We start from the raw sequence: 12,844 nt of genomic DNA, 5'->3' as shown, positions 1-12,844 counted from the left end.
TCTGCCTCCACCTCTAAGATCAAAGGTGGCACCGGACAAGATGCCTGCTGCCTAACAGTGCCCCACAGGCCTGGTTCTCCCTCCCACAGCCCACCCCACAGTGTCCTCCCTCCTACACCCATGGGCACCTGCACAGAGCACATTTTAGATGAATCATCTGGTGATCAATACGGCATCAGGTGATTAATAACTGCTCCCTAAAGTGCCGGAGACCTGAGGTTGGCCCCAGGAAGGCCTGGTGTGAGCAGGAGACATGGGAGTCAGGGCTCTCTCTATAGCAGAAAGGATCCAGAGCACAGTGGGCGAGTGGGCTCCAACCCCTTCCCTGCCCAGGCTCACCATCCTCCTTCAGATTCAGAAAACCGCCCCGCAATGAAGGTCCCTGACATCATGTCCCACCGGCCTTCTACTGCATTAGGTGTTAAGATGATCCGGTCTTTTCCAAATAGAAACGGAATCTTGAGAGCAGCACGGCCTGTGCTTCCCAGGGAATCTGCATCCACAGGTAAGCCGTCTGCCCACTGTACCACTCTCAACCAAACCTACAAATTCTTCCTCTTCATTATGATGAAGATGCAGGGAAAGTTCGCTATAAGAAGCCGTTCATCACTCACGCAGACTCCAGCTTTGCTACACTTAACAGCAAAGGGAAAATGTAGTCGAACAGCCTCGTTTTTCAAAATAATTACCGGTTCGATAATTACGAATTAAAGCTGTCATGATGCATGAAGCTTACTGGGCCGTGTCCTGCCATCAGCCCACAGAATATCCAACCCCCATGAAGACCATGAGATCAGAAAGAGGCCATGGGCCATGCCTGTTACCAGGGCTTTTAAAGAGAAGAGACGCTGGTGCCCACCAGGTCCCTCCTCAGCACAGAGCCAGCTGCAACAAGCTGACAAGTGACACAGGACACTCACACCGCCATCCGCTCCAGAGGGGCTGTTGAACACGTACTCCAGCTGGAAGACGATGGCGAAGGCTGGGTGACTGACCATCTCCGGGAGTCGCAGGTGGCTTCTCAAAACTAGAGCCTGATTTCCAGAGCTGGTCGGGAACACAAAACCAGGAGGTGTTGGAACAGGACATCCATCCCACCTGTGTCCACCTCCCTACGGTGAAAAGCAGCAAAGGGGAGCCCCAGGGACTCCAGGACACAATCGGTCCACTCTGCTCAGCCCAGTAAAAGCCACTGCGACACCTCTAGTCTTCCAGAGGACATCCGCAAGGATGCAGGGAAAGTTCACTATAAGAAGCCATTCATCACTCAGTAAAGCACTCAGTGTCCACAGAGGGAAGGGAGGGTCCCTGGTCCCCCCCAAGCACTGAGTTCTGACAGTGTCCACAGAGGTGAGGGAGGGTCCCTGGTCCCCCCCAAGCACTGAGCTCTGACAGTGTCCACAGAGGTGAGGGAGGGTCCCCCCAGCACTTAGCTCCTGCATGTCAGCTGAGCATTGCACACCACTGACGGATGGGGCAAGACACGCTTCAGTGATGTGTCCATGGGTCCCAGACACATGGGACTCAACACAGTGTAGGACTTGAAGCCTTCAAAAGGGAACCCCTGAGCCCATCCGGGGGGTGTGCAAGGGGCTCTTCAGACCCTCAGCCAGAAGCACCCGAAACACTAGCTCCAAAGCTGTCACAGCAGAAACAGGGGCTTTTCCTAAGTGTCCATCCCCGAGGTTTATGCTGGATGAATGTGACTGAGGGGACAGGGTTGACGGAAAAGCACAGCTCGGGGCAAGCCCACAACCACATGCTCAACTCCCTTATTTTTATTTCCCCATGGCCCCTTGTAGCTCTCTCAGCCTTTTATCACCCCGGGTGCAGGGGGCCCGGCCTCGGCACAGGGAGATACCTGTTCTTGGAAGAGGCACTGATTTTCCTGCTGAAGCTGGCCGAGCGGGTCAAGGCCACGTCCATCTCAGGCACAAGCACAACCACCTGTGGCCTCTGCACGAAGCCCAGCCCGTTGTGGACGCAGACGTGCAGGCGCCGCTCCAGGACCTCGAGGGTGCCGCTGTCCAGCAGGCCGACCCCCTACAAGAGACACAGGGTAGAGAGATGAGTTCTGCATGTCTGGGAAGGGATTGGCCAGAGATGACTAAGTGAGCAGGTGAGCCGACAGTGGAGGCCACGGTGCAGTCTACAGAGCTCCTGTCGGAGGGACACCGAGTGTGAATGAACACAGTCAAGGGGCCGACAACGCAGGGCGCGGTGATGCCCGATGGCCATGGGTACCCCTGCTAAGTCAGTTTATTTCCCTTGAAGCATGACCTTCGCCATACAACACACACAGAAACACAGACAGCTTAGCAGACAGTTCCCAGGACGGGGCGACCTCAGATCCTCCTCCGTCTGGAGTCACGTCCCTGAGTCGGGAATCACTGTGTTGGAGAGGCACTCGCGTCTGTCAGGTGTCGGGTTGAAGTAAGTGGGAAGAGGATGTGAGCTCAGGGAACAAGTCAGGAGCTGACAGAAATGGAGTCTGACCCAAAGCCAGGGCCGGACACCACAGACCTCCATGTTAACATGGGAACCCTGACAAATGGCAGAGTGTGTCCATGCCGCCCCCCCCACCCTGACCCTCGGTTCTCAGGGTTTATGAAGTTACATGGTCTTTACCGGTTGATCTTTAACTTTCTTGTTCTTCGCTGCCCATTATCAAGCTGAATACATCAAAGCTGGGCCTGTTAGTCTCTGGCAACATAATTATAAAAATAACTCTGTAAGCCTGCCATGGGGGGAGGACGGATACCAAGGCAGTAAAGTCCCTCCGCTGTGCGGCCCGCCCCAGGAGGCCTGACTCAGGAGAAATGACAGGCGAAGATCTTTAGGAAGGAATCCCAGCACATGAACACATGTGCAGAGGCCCAGGTTGGGACCAGAAGCCCAAAGAGGCCACTCTGACTGAGGGCAGGAGGGTGGAGACAGACCCAGAAGGTGATGTGTGCAGGCCTCTGTCTCATGAGGAGCTAGAGCCCACAGAGGTTTATAAACTAGATGCATTCTTCTGAAAGACCACTTGGACCATAGAGTAAATGAAGATTTTCCCCAGGATCCCTGAGAGAACACAGCAATTAACACTTCCTGAGAGGATCATCCCACCATACCTATGAGAAAGAAAAAAGCCACAAAACCACCCACAGCCACCAACCAGGGAGGGTGCCACTGGAACACCATAGCCTTCCACACCCAGTGTCAAGACCAGGCCAGGTCTCTGGAATTCTTGGGGCAGAGCAAGCAGGCTCCACCCAACAGCACCTCCACTCCGTGATAGATGGCCTACGAGCCTTGGCCTAGGCCAGCCACACCCACGGCAGCTGGGCTCCACAAGCGCTGTGCTCAGAGGTGTGTGCCCCTGAAGAACCCCAGTGTTTAGGCTCCTGTGTGTGTTATTAGCCTGCGGCTGTCCATAGTCACCGCAGGAACTGAGTCACTGCAAGCTCACACCCAAGGAACCTGCCAGTTACATACAGGTCTTCTTCCCACTCAAGACCCTACTGTGTAGGTGCCCAGACTCAAACAGAAATGTTCCTAGCAGGTTAATAAAGGTTCATGCATCCATCCGGACAGACAGATGCATCATGGTACCTTCCCACTGAGGGACATGACACAGAAGAGCGAATAAAGGAACCAACTGCATATGACCAGCACCACAGAGCCATGGGCAAGAGAAACCAGCAGAGGAGAGAAGCATGTTTCAGAGAAGTAGAGGTGAAGGCCCGAAAACCAACACTGTCCAGAGGTTCATATCTAAGGGCAACAGAATAGAATCGGGAAAACAGATGTGGTGACAAGAAAAGCTGGGGTCTGACGGGAGGAACACAGCAGAAAGAGGCCTTTCTGTGGCTCACCGCCCCAACACACACAGGTGTGCCCCGCCCCCAACACACACACACAGCCGTGCCCCGCCCCCAACACACAGGTGTGCCCCATCCCCAACACACACAGGTGTGTCCTGCCCCCAACACACACACACAGCTGTGCCCCAACACACACAGGAGTGTTCCACCCCCAACACACATAGGTGTGCCCCGCCCCAACACAAACAGTTGTGCCCCACCCCCAACACACAGGTGTGCCCTGCCCAACACACACACAGCTGTGCCCCGCCCCAACACACATAGGTGTGCCCCACCCAACACACACACAGATGTGCCCCATCCCCAACACACACACAGGTGTACCCTGCACCCTTCTGCCAGTTTGCTTGGGCAGGGAGGAGATGCCCCACCAGCCTGTCCTGGAATGAAAAGTGCTTTCTTCTGTTTCAAGGGTCAAGAGCAAAGACTCCCCATGGTCCTAAGAGGGGATAAGAAGAGATCTGACCAATCAACTACTGGTAACCCATTCTTTATGCTCAGAGAATGGACAGGGACAGCCATTCTCCCAGCAGGAGGGGTTTTCCATTTGGCTGCCAATCAAAAAAACAGGACAAGGCCATGCGGGCCCAAGCAGAACGAATTGGTGCACAAGGGTTTCATGCTGCTGGACTTGGCAGGCTGTGCTCTGACCAGATGTGGGACAGTTAGGGCAGCGACTCAGAAAAGAGGGCAAACAGGAGTCCCCAGCCTCAGAGGTATTTTTCTGAGGCTCTCGTGTTGCACTGACCAGCTGCACTGAACATCTGACAGGACCCAATGTCAGAACAGAAGGGCCCAAAGGATGGGGCAGACAGGTCAGCAATGAGATGGGACTGGAGAAGAACCACAGGGTATCCTGTGTGCAGGTGAACCCCCCCCCCACCACCCTGAGTGTAGCCAACATGTGAGCTCTGTGCACTGCCCTCATGACAGCCACTTCAATGCCCCTGCCCAAGGTGATCCCCCAAACCCTTCACCCAAGCACCTGAACAAACCCATGTTTTCTGAAGCAACAGACAGGATTAGCAGTATGCCTCTGACAGAGGGTTAGGGCCAAGTTTACAGGGCTATGTCTATACAGGCAGAGCTCAGAGTGTCTCAGGAGAGCTCAGAGCCTCCAATCAACTTCTCAAATAAGCCCCCTGGCCTCAAAGATCCTTGGTAGCTGCAGAGTATTGTATGTTTCCCATTTGGAGAGGTAATTTACTTTTAAAATGAAAACTATTTCACAATCTACGCAAATTAGCATCAATGTTACAGGTTGTCAGCACCTTTTATGGACTGGAGGCCTCCTGCTCAGGGCGTGGCCTGGGGAAAATGGCCCCTCCTAAACCCACTTTAGCTGGAAATCTAGATAAAGGGAAAGAAATGCCTTCCTCAGTCATTTTTTTAAAAAAAGGCAAAGGTAGAACCACATCTCCCAGGACGTGCTGCCACACCTAGAAACACCAGATGCTGGCTATCCCAGCCTGCCGCCAGCTGCACTCTCTCTGTTCAGGTTAAACTACAGCAGGGTGAGACATGAGATACCTCCCGGTCGCTGATGAGCAGCTGCACAAGTTCCTCCTCAAACTTCTCCAGGGAAGGGTACAGGGTGAAGAAGAGGTCATCTAAGTGCCATGTGGTGGGCTTCTGGAAGCGAGGCTTCCGCAGGGCATCACCTGGAATGGGAAGAGGGTTCATGTTGTCCTCGAGAGAGCAAGCAGAGGACACAGGCCATGTTCCTACCAGTCTTAGGCACCGTATATAGTTGGGACTTAAAGGTACGAGATCAGCTCACTGCTCACACAACACAGCAGAACCTCTGCAGGGCAAGGTGGGCAGAGCAGAACCCCTAAACTGATCCAGCATCTGCCTGGCAGAAAGGGCCACTCTGCTCTAGCTTCCGTCCCTGCTATGGCTGCCCCACACTGCTCCGACTGTCCTGCCCATCATCTGCAGGACCGCAGCCAGCTGTTTTGTTTCTCACACTACTGTCTTACCCTGACCCGTGTGACAGGTGCACGCAGGAATGGGATGTACATGGTACAGACACAGGAAGAACCACACCAACTGGCACCATAAGACATCCCTCTGCCTAGACCCAGAAGCACCTGTGTGCTGCCTGGAGACAGACAGGAGGAAGGTGGTCCTGGACACTGGGCTCGGTGTCCACACTGAGGACAGGATCTGGATATGTTAGGGAGGTCTTCCTCGGGACCCCAGAAAAAGCCAACCATTTTCCATAACCCCCATGGAACCTGTGCTTTACCACTGCCCCACCTCCCACCTGCTCCTGTCTCTGCCTCTTCCTACACTTTCTGTGATTACTTAGACATTTAGACATACGGCCTTAGGGCTCGTAAAGGCCAATTTCAAAGATAAAAGGACAGCTGACTAGGTGTGGTGGAGTATCCCATACAGAAGGCAGAGGCAGAAGGCTAAGGCCAGCCTAGACTCCCTCCTGTTGGAAGGAACAGAGAGGAGGAAGGGAGAGGAGGAAGCAAAGCAGGAGGGGTAGATGGAGAGGAGAGGTGGGAAGAGCTAAGCTAACCCTTGGTACTGATGAAGTCATCAGAAGAGCTCCGTGGCCTCCTGCTGGAGGGTCAGCAGTGTGGAGCAAGCTTCCTTCTCTGCTTCACCGAGGATTTCAGAGATGGGGGGCATGCTGCCTCACAGCAACATGTGTGTGCCTGATGAGGAACTGTGGAGATGAAGATGTGGTCGTGTGCGTGTGTGCACATGGGTACACTGCTTATGTGTGGGTGCACATGGGTACGCTGCATGTGTAGACACGTGTGCATGTGTGTGTGCCTGCATGCTTTCATGGAGATCAAACCCAATGTCTGTCTGTGCAGGTGAACACTCTACAGCTAAGCTGAATCCCAGTAATGTCTGGGAGAACATCTGATGCCATTCTGACTTGGGGACCTCCCTGTACTGCACCCAGAAGGCAGGGGTGCAAATCGGTGCACTCAATAGGTCCACTGAGCAGGGAGGTCTGGCTATGCCCAGCACCCTCTGTCCCTTTCCACTGGACAGAAAAGGTGTTCCTGCGCCTCGAGCCACTGCCCAGCTAAGGGCGACCAAGTGACTCTGCATTATCTGTTTATACAGAGCAGGAGGGGGACTCTGAGCACCCCCCTCACCCTCATCAGGCTTATCCTGACCCTGCCGCTGGCAGACAGTGGGCTGGCACTATCCCACGGGAAAAGTGACTGTGCAACAACCAGGCACGATAACAAAAGACAAGGAGCCTGCCTGGCCTTGCATGTGCGTCGGCGCAATCAGGAGAGCTACAGTGGAGAGCAGCAGACCGAGCCAGGATCCACAGCAAAGAGAAATCAAGCTCAAGCAGGTTCCAAGGGAGACAGGATGGGGACAGGGAGAGAGGGTCACAGCAGAGGCCACACTCCAGGATCCAGAAGCACAGGCAGGCAGAGGGCAGGGGACAGGCCAGCTGCAGGAAACAGAGGTCCAGCTGCCAGAGCTTAACAGCACAGAGCCTGGTGACAGGCTGAACAGAGATGCTGCAGCTGCTGAAGGAGCCTCTCACATTGCTGGTCCAGACCACCCAAAAGGCCGGTCGGTCACCAGAGCAAGCCAGCCCAGGGGAGACAGGTGGGGTCTGGCCAAAGTCTCCACCTGAGAAGGAACTTCTTAGCGGGGTCACTGAAACAAGGGAAGGCTCAGGAACCGAGCTTTGAATGGAATCTCTGTGTGGCCCCGGGCCAGCTCCTCCTGCTCTCGGAAGTTCTGCCTCTTTAGCTGTGCAAGAGGCAAGTGGCATCCCCAGCACATACACACAGCAGGGTGGGGCCCAGTTCCCACAGAAGGTCCTCCTGTGCTAACCTTTCCAGGGAACCACTGTGGATGGTCAACACATGCCTGCTCCTGGGAAGGACACATATGCACACATGTGACAAAGATGACAGGCCTAACTCTCCACGACAGTCCATCCCACAGGACTACTGTCATTCAGCAGAGGAGATTATAGGGATCATACGCTTCTGGTGGCTCGTCAGAGGCCACTCTACCTACAGGTGCCATCAGGTGCCAACAGCTGGGCGGTCTTGACCAGGTCCTGAGGTAAGAATCCAGGTGTCTCCTGCTCCCTGTTACCTGGGAACTTTCACTGTGCAGCGCACACCAGGAATGCTGGGTAAAGTACCGTGAGCCACAGGCTGAGGGCTGGAAGCTCATTTTACTGAATCAGCGACTGATACAGAAGAGAGCCTGAAAGCAGGTAGCGCACTGCATGCACTGGTGACAAGTAACCTTCTCAGAGCTGAGCAGGCCAACAGCCTCGTGACACACGGGCATGACAGAAGACAGACCCGCATTTGCTATAGCGGCAGCCCATGCCAAGAACAAATCTACGCCATGACCTCAATACAAGCTGCCGAAGCAACACAACTAAGCAATGGTGGATGATGGCCAGTTCCTTTGGAGGGATCGGGCCAAGTGCCACACACCCAACCTTACCTGGCTATAACACAGGAGATGAGGCAGAGTTGCTAGGGAGCTGGGATGGTGGCAGAGCCCAGTACTCCCGGAAGGGCCTGGGCTGGACAGGAAGTATGGACCCATGGCCAACCCACCAAGGGCTCAGTGCCATGACCACAGCCATGACCCTGCTCGGCACAGAGGCAAGAAAGATGACCTCAGGTACAGAAGCCACCACGGCAGAGGGTAGAACCTTCTAGAAAAGATCCTGGAAGACTAAGGAGGGCGGCAGGTTTGGGAACCTCTGCACAGAGGCCATCTCTGGGCCTTATCTGGGATACTGCAGCCTCTGGAGCAGAATGCCTGGGTAACAAGCTTGTCTTTACTACCAAGCTGTTGCTCCCCAGCCTTCAAGGGGCAAGGCTGGAAGGAGGGCATCTGAGTCTTCTCTCCTGCACTGAAGAGACTCCACAATAAAGAGACCAGAGTCCCAGGATCACAGAGCTACTGGCATGGCTGTCTCTGCAGGGTCGCGTATAAAAGGGAGGGTTTGTGGCCTTTCCTGAATTTACTGAGTAACGGTTGTTGGCGTAATTTCAGGTCTTTACAATATAAAGATGCTTCATGCCCCTGAGCAACGCACCTAGAATGCTTACGCTGGTCGGCTATGTCATATGTGTTTCAGTACAACCAAGAAGTAATGCTGACAATGTCATTGGTACCACAGCCCAGGAGGGGTGAGACACGGCGATAGTGGCTTTCCTGGCACAGCCTTGGAGACAGGAAGTGTGGGTGTTATAGCACTGCTCCGGGAAAGGTCTTGAGCAGGCTGGAGGCTCTGACACTCTTCAGAATGGGGCTGAGTGACAGATGTCACTAAGACCTGCCCTCCCAGCACGCCAGGCCACATGACTAAGGGACTTGTGGGAAGCCCAGCCAATTTCACCCATCAGAATGAGCCCAGGTCCTCTGGAGTCTGAGCTAACCTGAATCCACAGTGGTGAGATCCACGGGCAGCTTACCCGTGTCCCCATGAGGCGGGAGAAGGCCAGGGATCTGCTGGAAACCAGACACCAGGAGGTTCTCAGGGAGCAGGTGGAAGGCGGGCTCCAGGGGTGGGTGTGGCTTCAGGGTGTACTGCAGGCTACAATTCTCCATCAGCCTCATGAACTTGTTCTCTGGAGGAGGAGCACCAGACATGGACTGAAACCAACTGCATTCCCAGTCAAAGAGCCAAAACCGGGAAATTTAAGAGAAAAGGTCACGAGTACACGTCTTGTTTCCCTATGGGTGGAGAGTACACGTGACGTCAGGCTTGTGCCACACACCTGTATTCTCAGCACTGGGAATCACATACAAGAAGAATGTGAGTTCCAGGCTAGACCCAGCCACATCCCAGAAGCCTTGTCTCAGAAAAACAAGAATAAACAGAGGCAAAAAGGACCGAGCCACACGCCACTCTCTCTGTTGAAATTGAAACAAGAGAATCTTGTTTCATGGCTTTTGGCTCTGTTTGAATTGTGTGCACACACATGTGTGTGCACATGCATGTATATGCAGATGCATGTGGGTGGGAGGGTTTGCGTGTGTACCTGCGTGCATGAGAGTGTACACGTGTGTGGATAGGTGGGAGGATATGTGTATATACATGTGTGCATCCAAGTGCATCCAAGAATGTTCAGATACACGTCAGAGTCAGAGGCAGGTTCCTCCTCTGTCCACTATAGAATCAAAGCCAAACCTGTCCCACAGGTCTCCAGATCACTGCAGAACCTGCTGGGCCAGATCGGTTCAGACTGAAAGAAACAACCCTCAGGACAGTAAGTCAGAAGCTCGAGACACACGCCCAGACCAGGCCAGTCTCTTACGTTCTATGGGATCCTGGAGAAGTGGGTGCAGGAGGGCTCTTGGGGTGCCATGATACAGCCTCAACCTGAAAAACAGAACCCAGGAACCAAGTCAACTTCGCACATATCATGAATACATCACTCACCAGGACCCTGCCCACCTCCCAGGACAGCTCCTGGGACCCCGCTTCCCAGAGCCTTCTAAATATGGCCAGTCACATCTGCTGCAGGGACAGAGGTGGCTGAGGGCAGTGCCAGCTCCCCACATCTGACAAGCATGCCCCAAAGGCCTGCAGCCCAAGGAGCAAGAAACTAGAAAATGTGCCCGGCAGTTAACAACATCACTGCTCTTCCAGAGAAGCCGGGTTCAGTCCCAGCACCCATGGCGGGAGGCTCACAACCACCTCTAACTCCAGCTCCAAGGGATCTGACACCCTGTTCTGGCCTCCAAGGGCACTTAAACACATGTGCCAGGCACATGTGTGCAGTGGGGGGGGGGGGGGCGGGGGGGAGGGGGGGGAGAGAGCGAATTTTTTTAAGGCTAGAAAGCAACAGAAAGAGACTGAGAAGTGCCAGGAAGACAATATCCAGACGCATCACTGGAGCACAGTTCTCACCAAACAGCATTTCCATGCACACGTCTGTAATGTCTGGGGGAAGACATCTAGTTAAGACACTGGGCAGGGTCCTCCTGGCATGTGCTGGTGGAGGCCAGGGAGCTGCCAAGAATCCTACAGTGCATAGGATGGCCCCACAGCGAAGAGTGAGCCGAACATGAGTGGTTCCAACTCTGAGAAACGGGGATCTAGAGATGCGAACTAGAACCCTGGCTGGAGGCTTCCAGAGCATACGTATCCATCTCTGTGCAGCCAGCATCTAAATAGCCTGGCGTGGAGCAGGCACTCAGCTGTCACCTGCTGAATGATGAGTACCACACAGTCAACACCACACAGCTGCCCCAGTGTCACACAGCTGTGTAACACCTGCACCGAGGGTGGCACCTGCACAGATGGTGTGACCCCGAGATGTTATGCACAAATGGTGTCATGCAGCTGTGTGGCACCTGCACCAAGGGTGGCACCTGCACAGATGGTGTCACACAGCTGTGTGGCATTGCACAGATGGTGCCACCTGCACAGATGAACAGGTAGCCTGCCTAAAGTCCCACACAAAAGAGGCAGGCGACAGATCAGGGCTTTAGCCTGTGTGCATGGCACATTAAACCTGACGCCCAGACCGGAAGCCGGTTCTCCCGCTACAGAAAAGAGCAATTCTTCGGCTAAGGAGAATTAGCACCAGGCATATTTACACACAAAAGACCCATATACATAAAATAAAAATAACTAAATCTTTGAAAAGAGAGAGAAGGAGGAGGAAAAGAAAAAGAGGAAGAGGAGGAGGAGGAGGAGGAGGAGTTGAAAACACAGAGAGTACTGTTTACCGTTTGTCCTGGGCTGCAGAGGTGGGAGATTCTGGCTTATTGCCAAAGATGCGAAGAATTCCAAACCCACAGGACAGCAGCTGCAGGGTGCCGTCCCTCTTCCTGCCTTCGGTGACCACTTCTACCACAGCCACGATGCTGGGGTGGCTCAAGGTCGTGTGGAAGTACAAGGGCTGTGACAGAGAGCAGAGGCCACTGCATTTGTGAGAGTGAGGGGCGCAGAGGGGCCCTCCTCCACAGAACCTGTCATGGGCACACCTCGAGCATCAGGCCCCACCCAGTGCCCTTGTGAGGGACGAGAGCACACCACCGTGACAAACCCTTCACGGGCTGGGTGCAGGCTCAGGAGCTGGAGTTCATACCCCAGAAACCCACGCAAATGCCAGGGAGGGCATGACAGGCTGCCTGTAATTCCAGCCCTGGAAAGCAGAGATAGACAGGATCCCTGGAGCAAACTGGCCCTATCAGTGAGCTCTGGGTTTGATTGAGGAAGTCTGCCTCAGTGAGTAAGATAAAAGGGCCATCATCCTTGCCTAGTTCAGTTCAACACGCTTGTTAGAGTTCAAATGGACCAAGTCAACACTCCCAGTATCAACTTAGAGCTGTCAAATGCACTCACGTACGTGGGTATGCACTCACACAGATAACGTGCACACACATACAAACATGCCCAAGCATATGCACACCACACACTCTCTTGCACACACACACACGAGCACGCACGCACACACACAAGGGCGCGTGCACGTGTGCATGCAGCCTTCCTCCCCTGGTTCAGTTCAACCCACGTGCCTTCAGTTCTAATTGACCACATCATAACCACAAGCAACAAAGGTGAACCTAGGGTTGGACTTGCCAACCTCGGGGGCTCGATGCCCACGCCCTGAGGAATAGTATTGGGCTGGCTTCCATACGCCTCCAACACACGCTTTGGTGTCTGGTGTCTAGCCCCCAGCAGAGCACAAAGATGCCCCCTGCAGACAGCGCCAGGCAGGGCAGAGGTTTGCCAGTGGGTTGTGATTGAAATTCCGGCTAACACTCCTATTAAGGCGTCATTACCACGGTGTCACCCAGAAAGTGGTTACTGTAATCACAGACTGTCAGTGAGGATAACAGAGGGACGCATTAACACATCAGCCTCGAACTATAAATCGTTATTCTATTATCTTTTATTGCAAAATGATGAAATAATGACCACTTGGAGCTGACAGGTGGCTGGGCCGAGGCAGAGTTATGCTTCGGGTTCCCGGACTCACGCTGTT

The 12,844-nt window shown here is 54.0% G+C and overlaps 1 protein-coding gene across 11 annotated transcripts in view; it reads right to left on the bottom strand.

Annotated features, from left to right (window-relative positions):
* Positions 1–12,844, bottom strand: part of Nphp4 (nephronophthisis 4 (juvenile) homolog (human)) — an 86,479-nt gene that overhangs the window by 54,781 nt on the left and 18,854 nt on the right. For 7 of the 11 annotated variants that reach the window (XR_001784146.2, XM_006538871.4, XM_006538867.3 and 4 more), the window contains 6 exons: positions 11,583–11,755; positions 10,163–10,227; positions 9,281–9,472; positions 5,400–5,530; positions 1,862–2,043; positions 921–1,047 (listed from right to left, as the gene is read on the bottom strand). The exons of 1 other annotated variant lie outside the window; for it this stretch is intronic. Coding sequence is in view for 9 of the 10 variants with exons in the window: in XM_006538871.4 (XP_006538934.1) it covers positions 921–1,047; positions 1,862–2,043; positions 5,400–5,530; positions 9,281–9,472; positions 10,163–10,227; positions 11,583–11,755 (870 nt within the window). In the remaining variant the exon portion in view is untranslated. The remainder of the gene's footprint in view (positions 1–920; positions 1,048–1,861; positions 2,044–5,399; positions 5,531–9,280; positions 9,473–10,162; positions 10,228–11,582; positions 11,756–12,844) is intronic. 3 more of the 11 variants (NM_001355738.1, NM_001355739.1, NM_153424.2) reach the window with 1 other exon arrangement.

The sequence above is a fragment of the Mus musculus genome, chromosome 4 (genome assembly GCF_000001635.26).
Source record: "Mus musculus strain C57BL/6J chromosome 4, GRCm38.p6 C57BL/6J".
NCBI lineage: Eukaryota > Metazoa > Chordata > Mammalia > Rodentia > Muridae > Mus > Mus musculus.
Note: the sequence above shows the minus strand (reverse complement) of the source record. Positions and strands in the feature narration are given on the sequence as shown.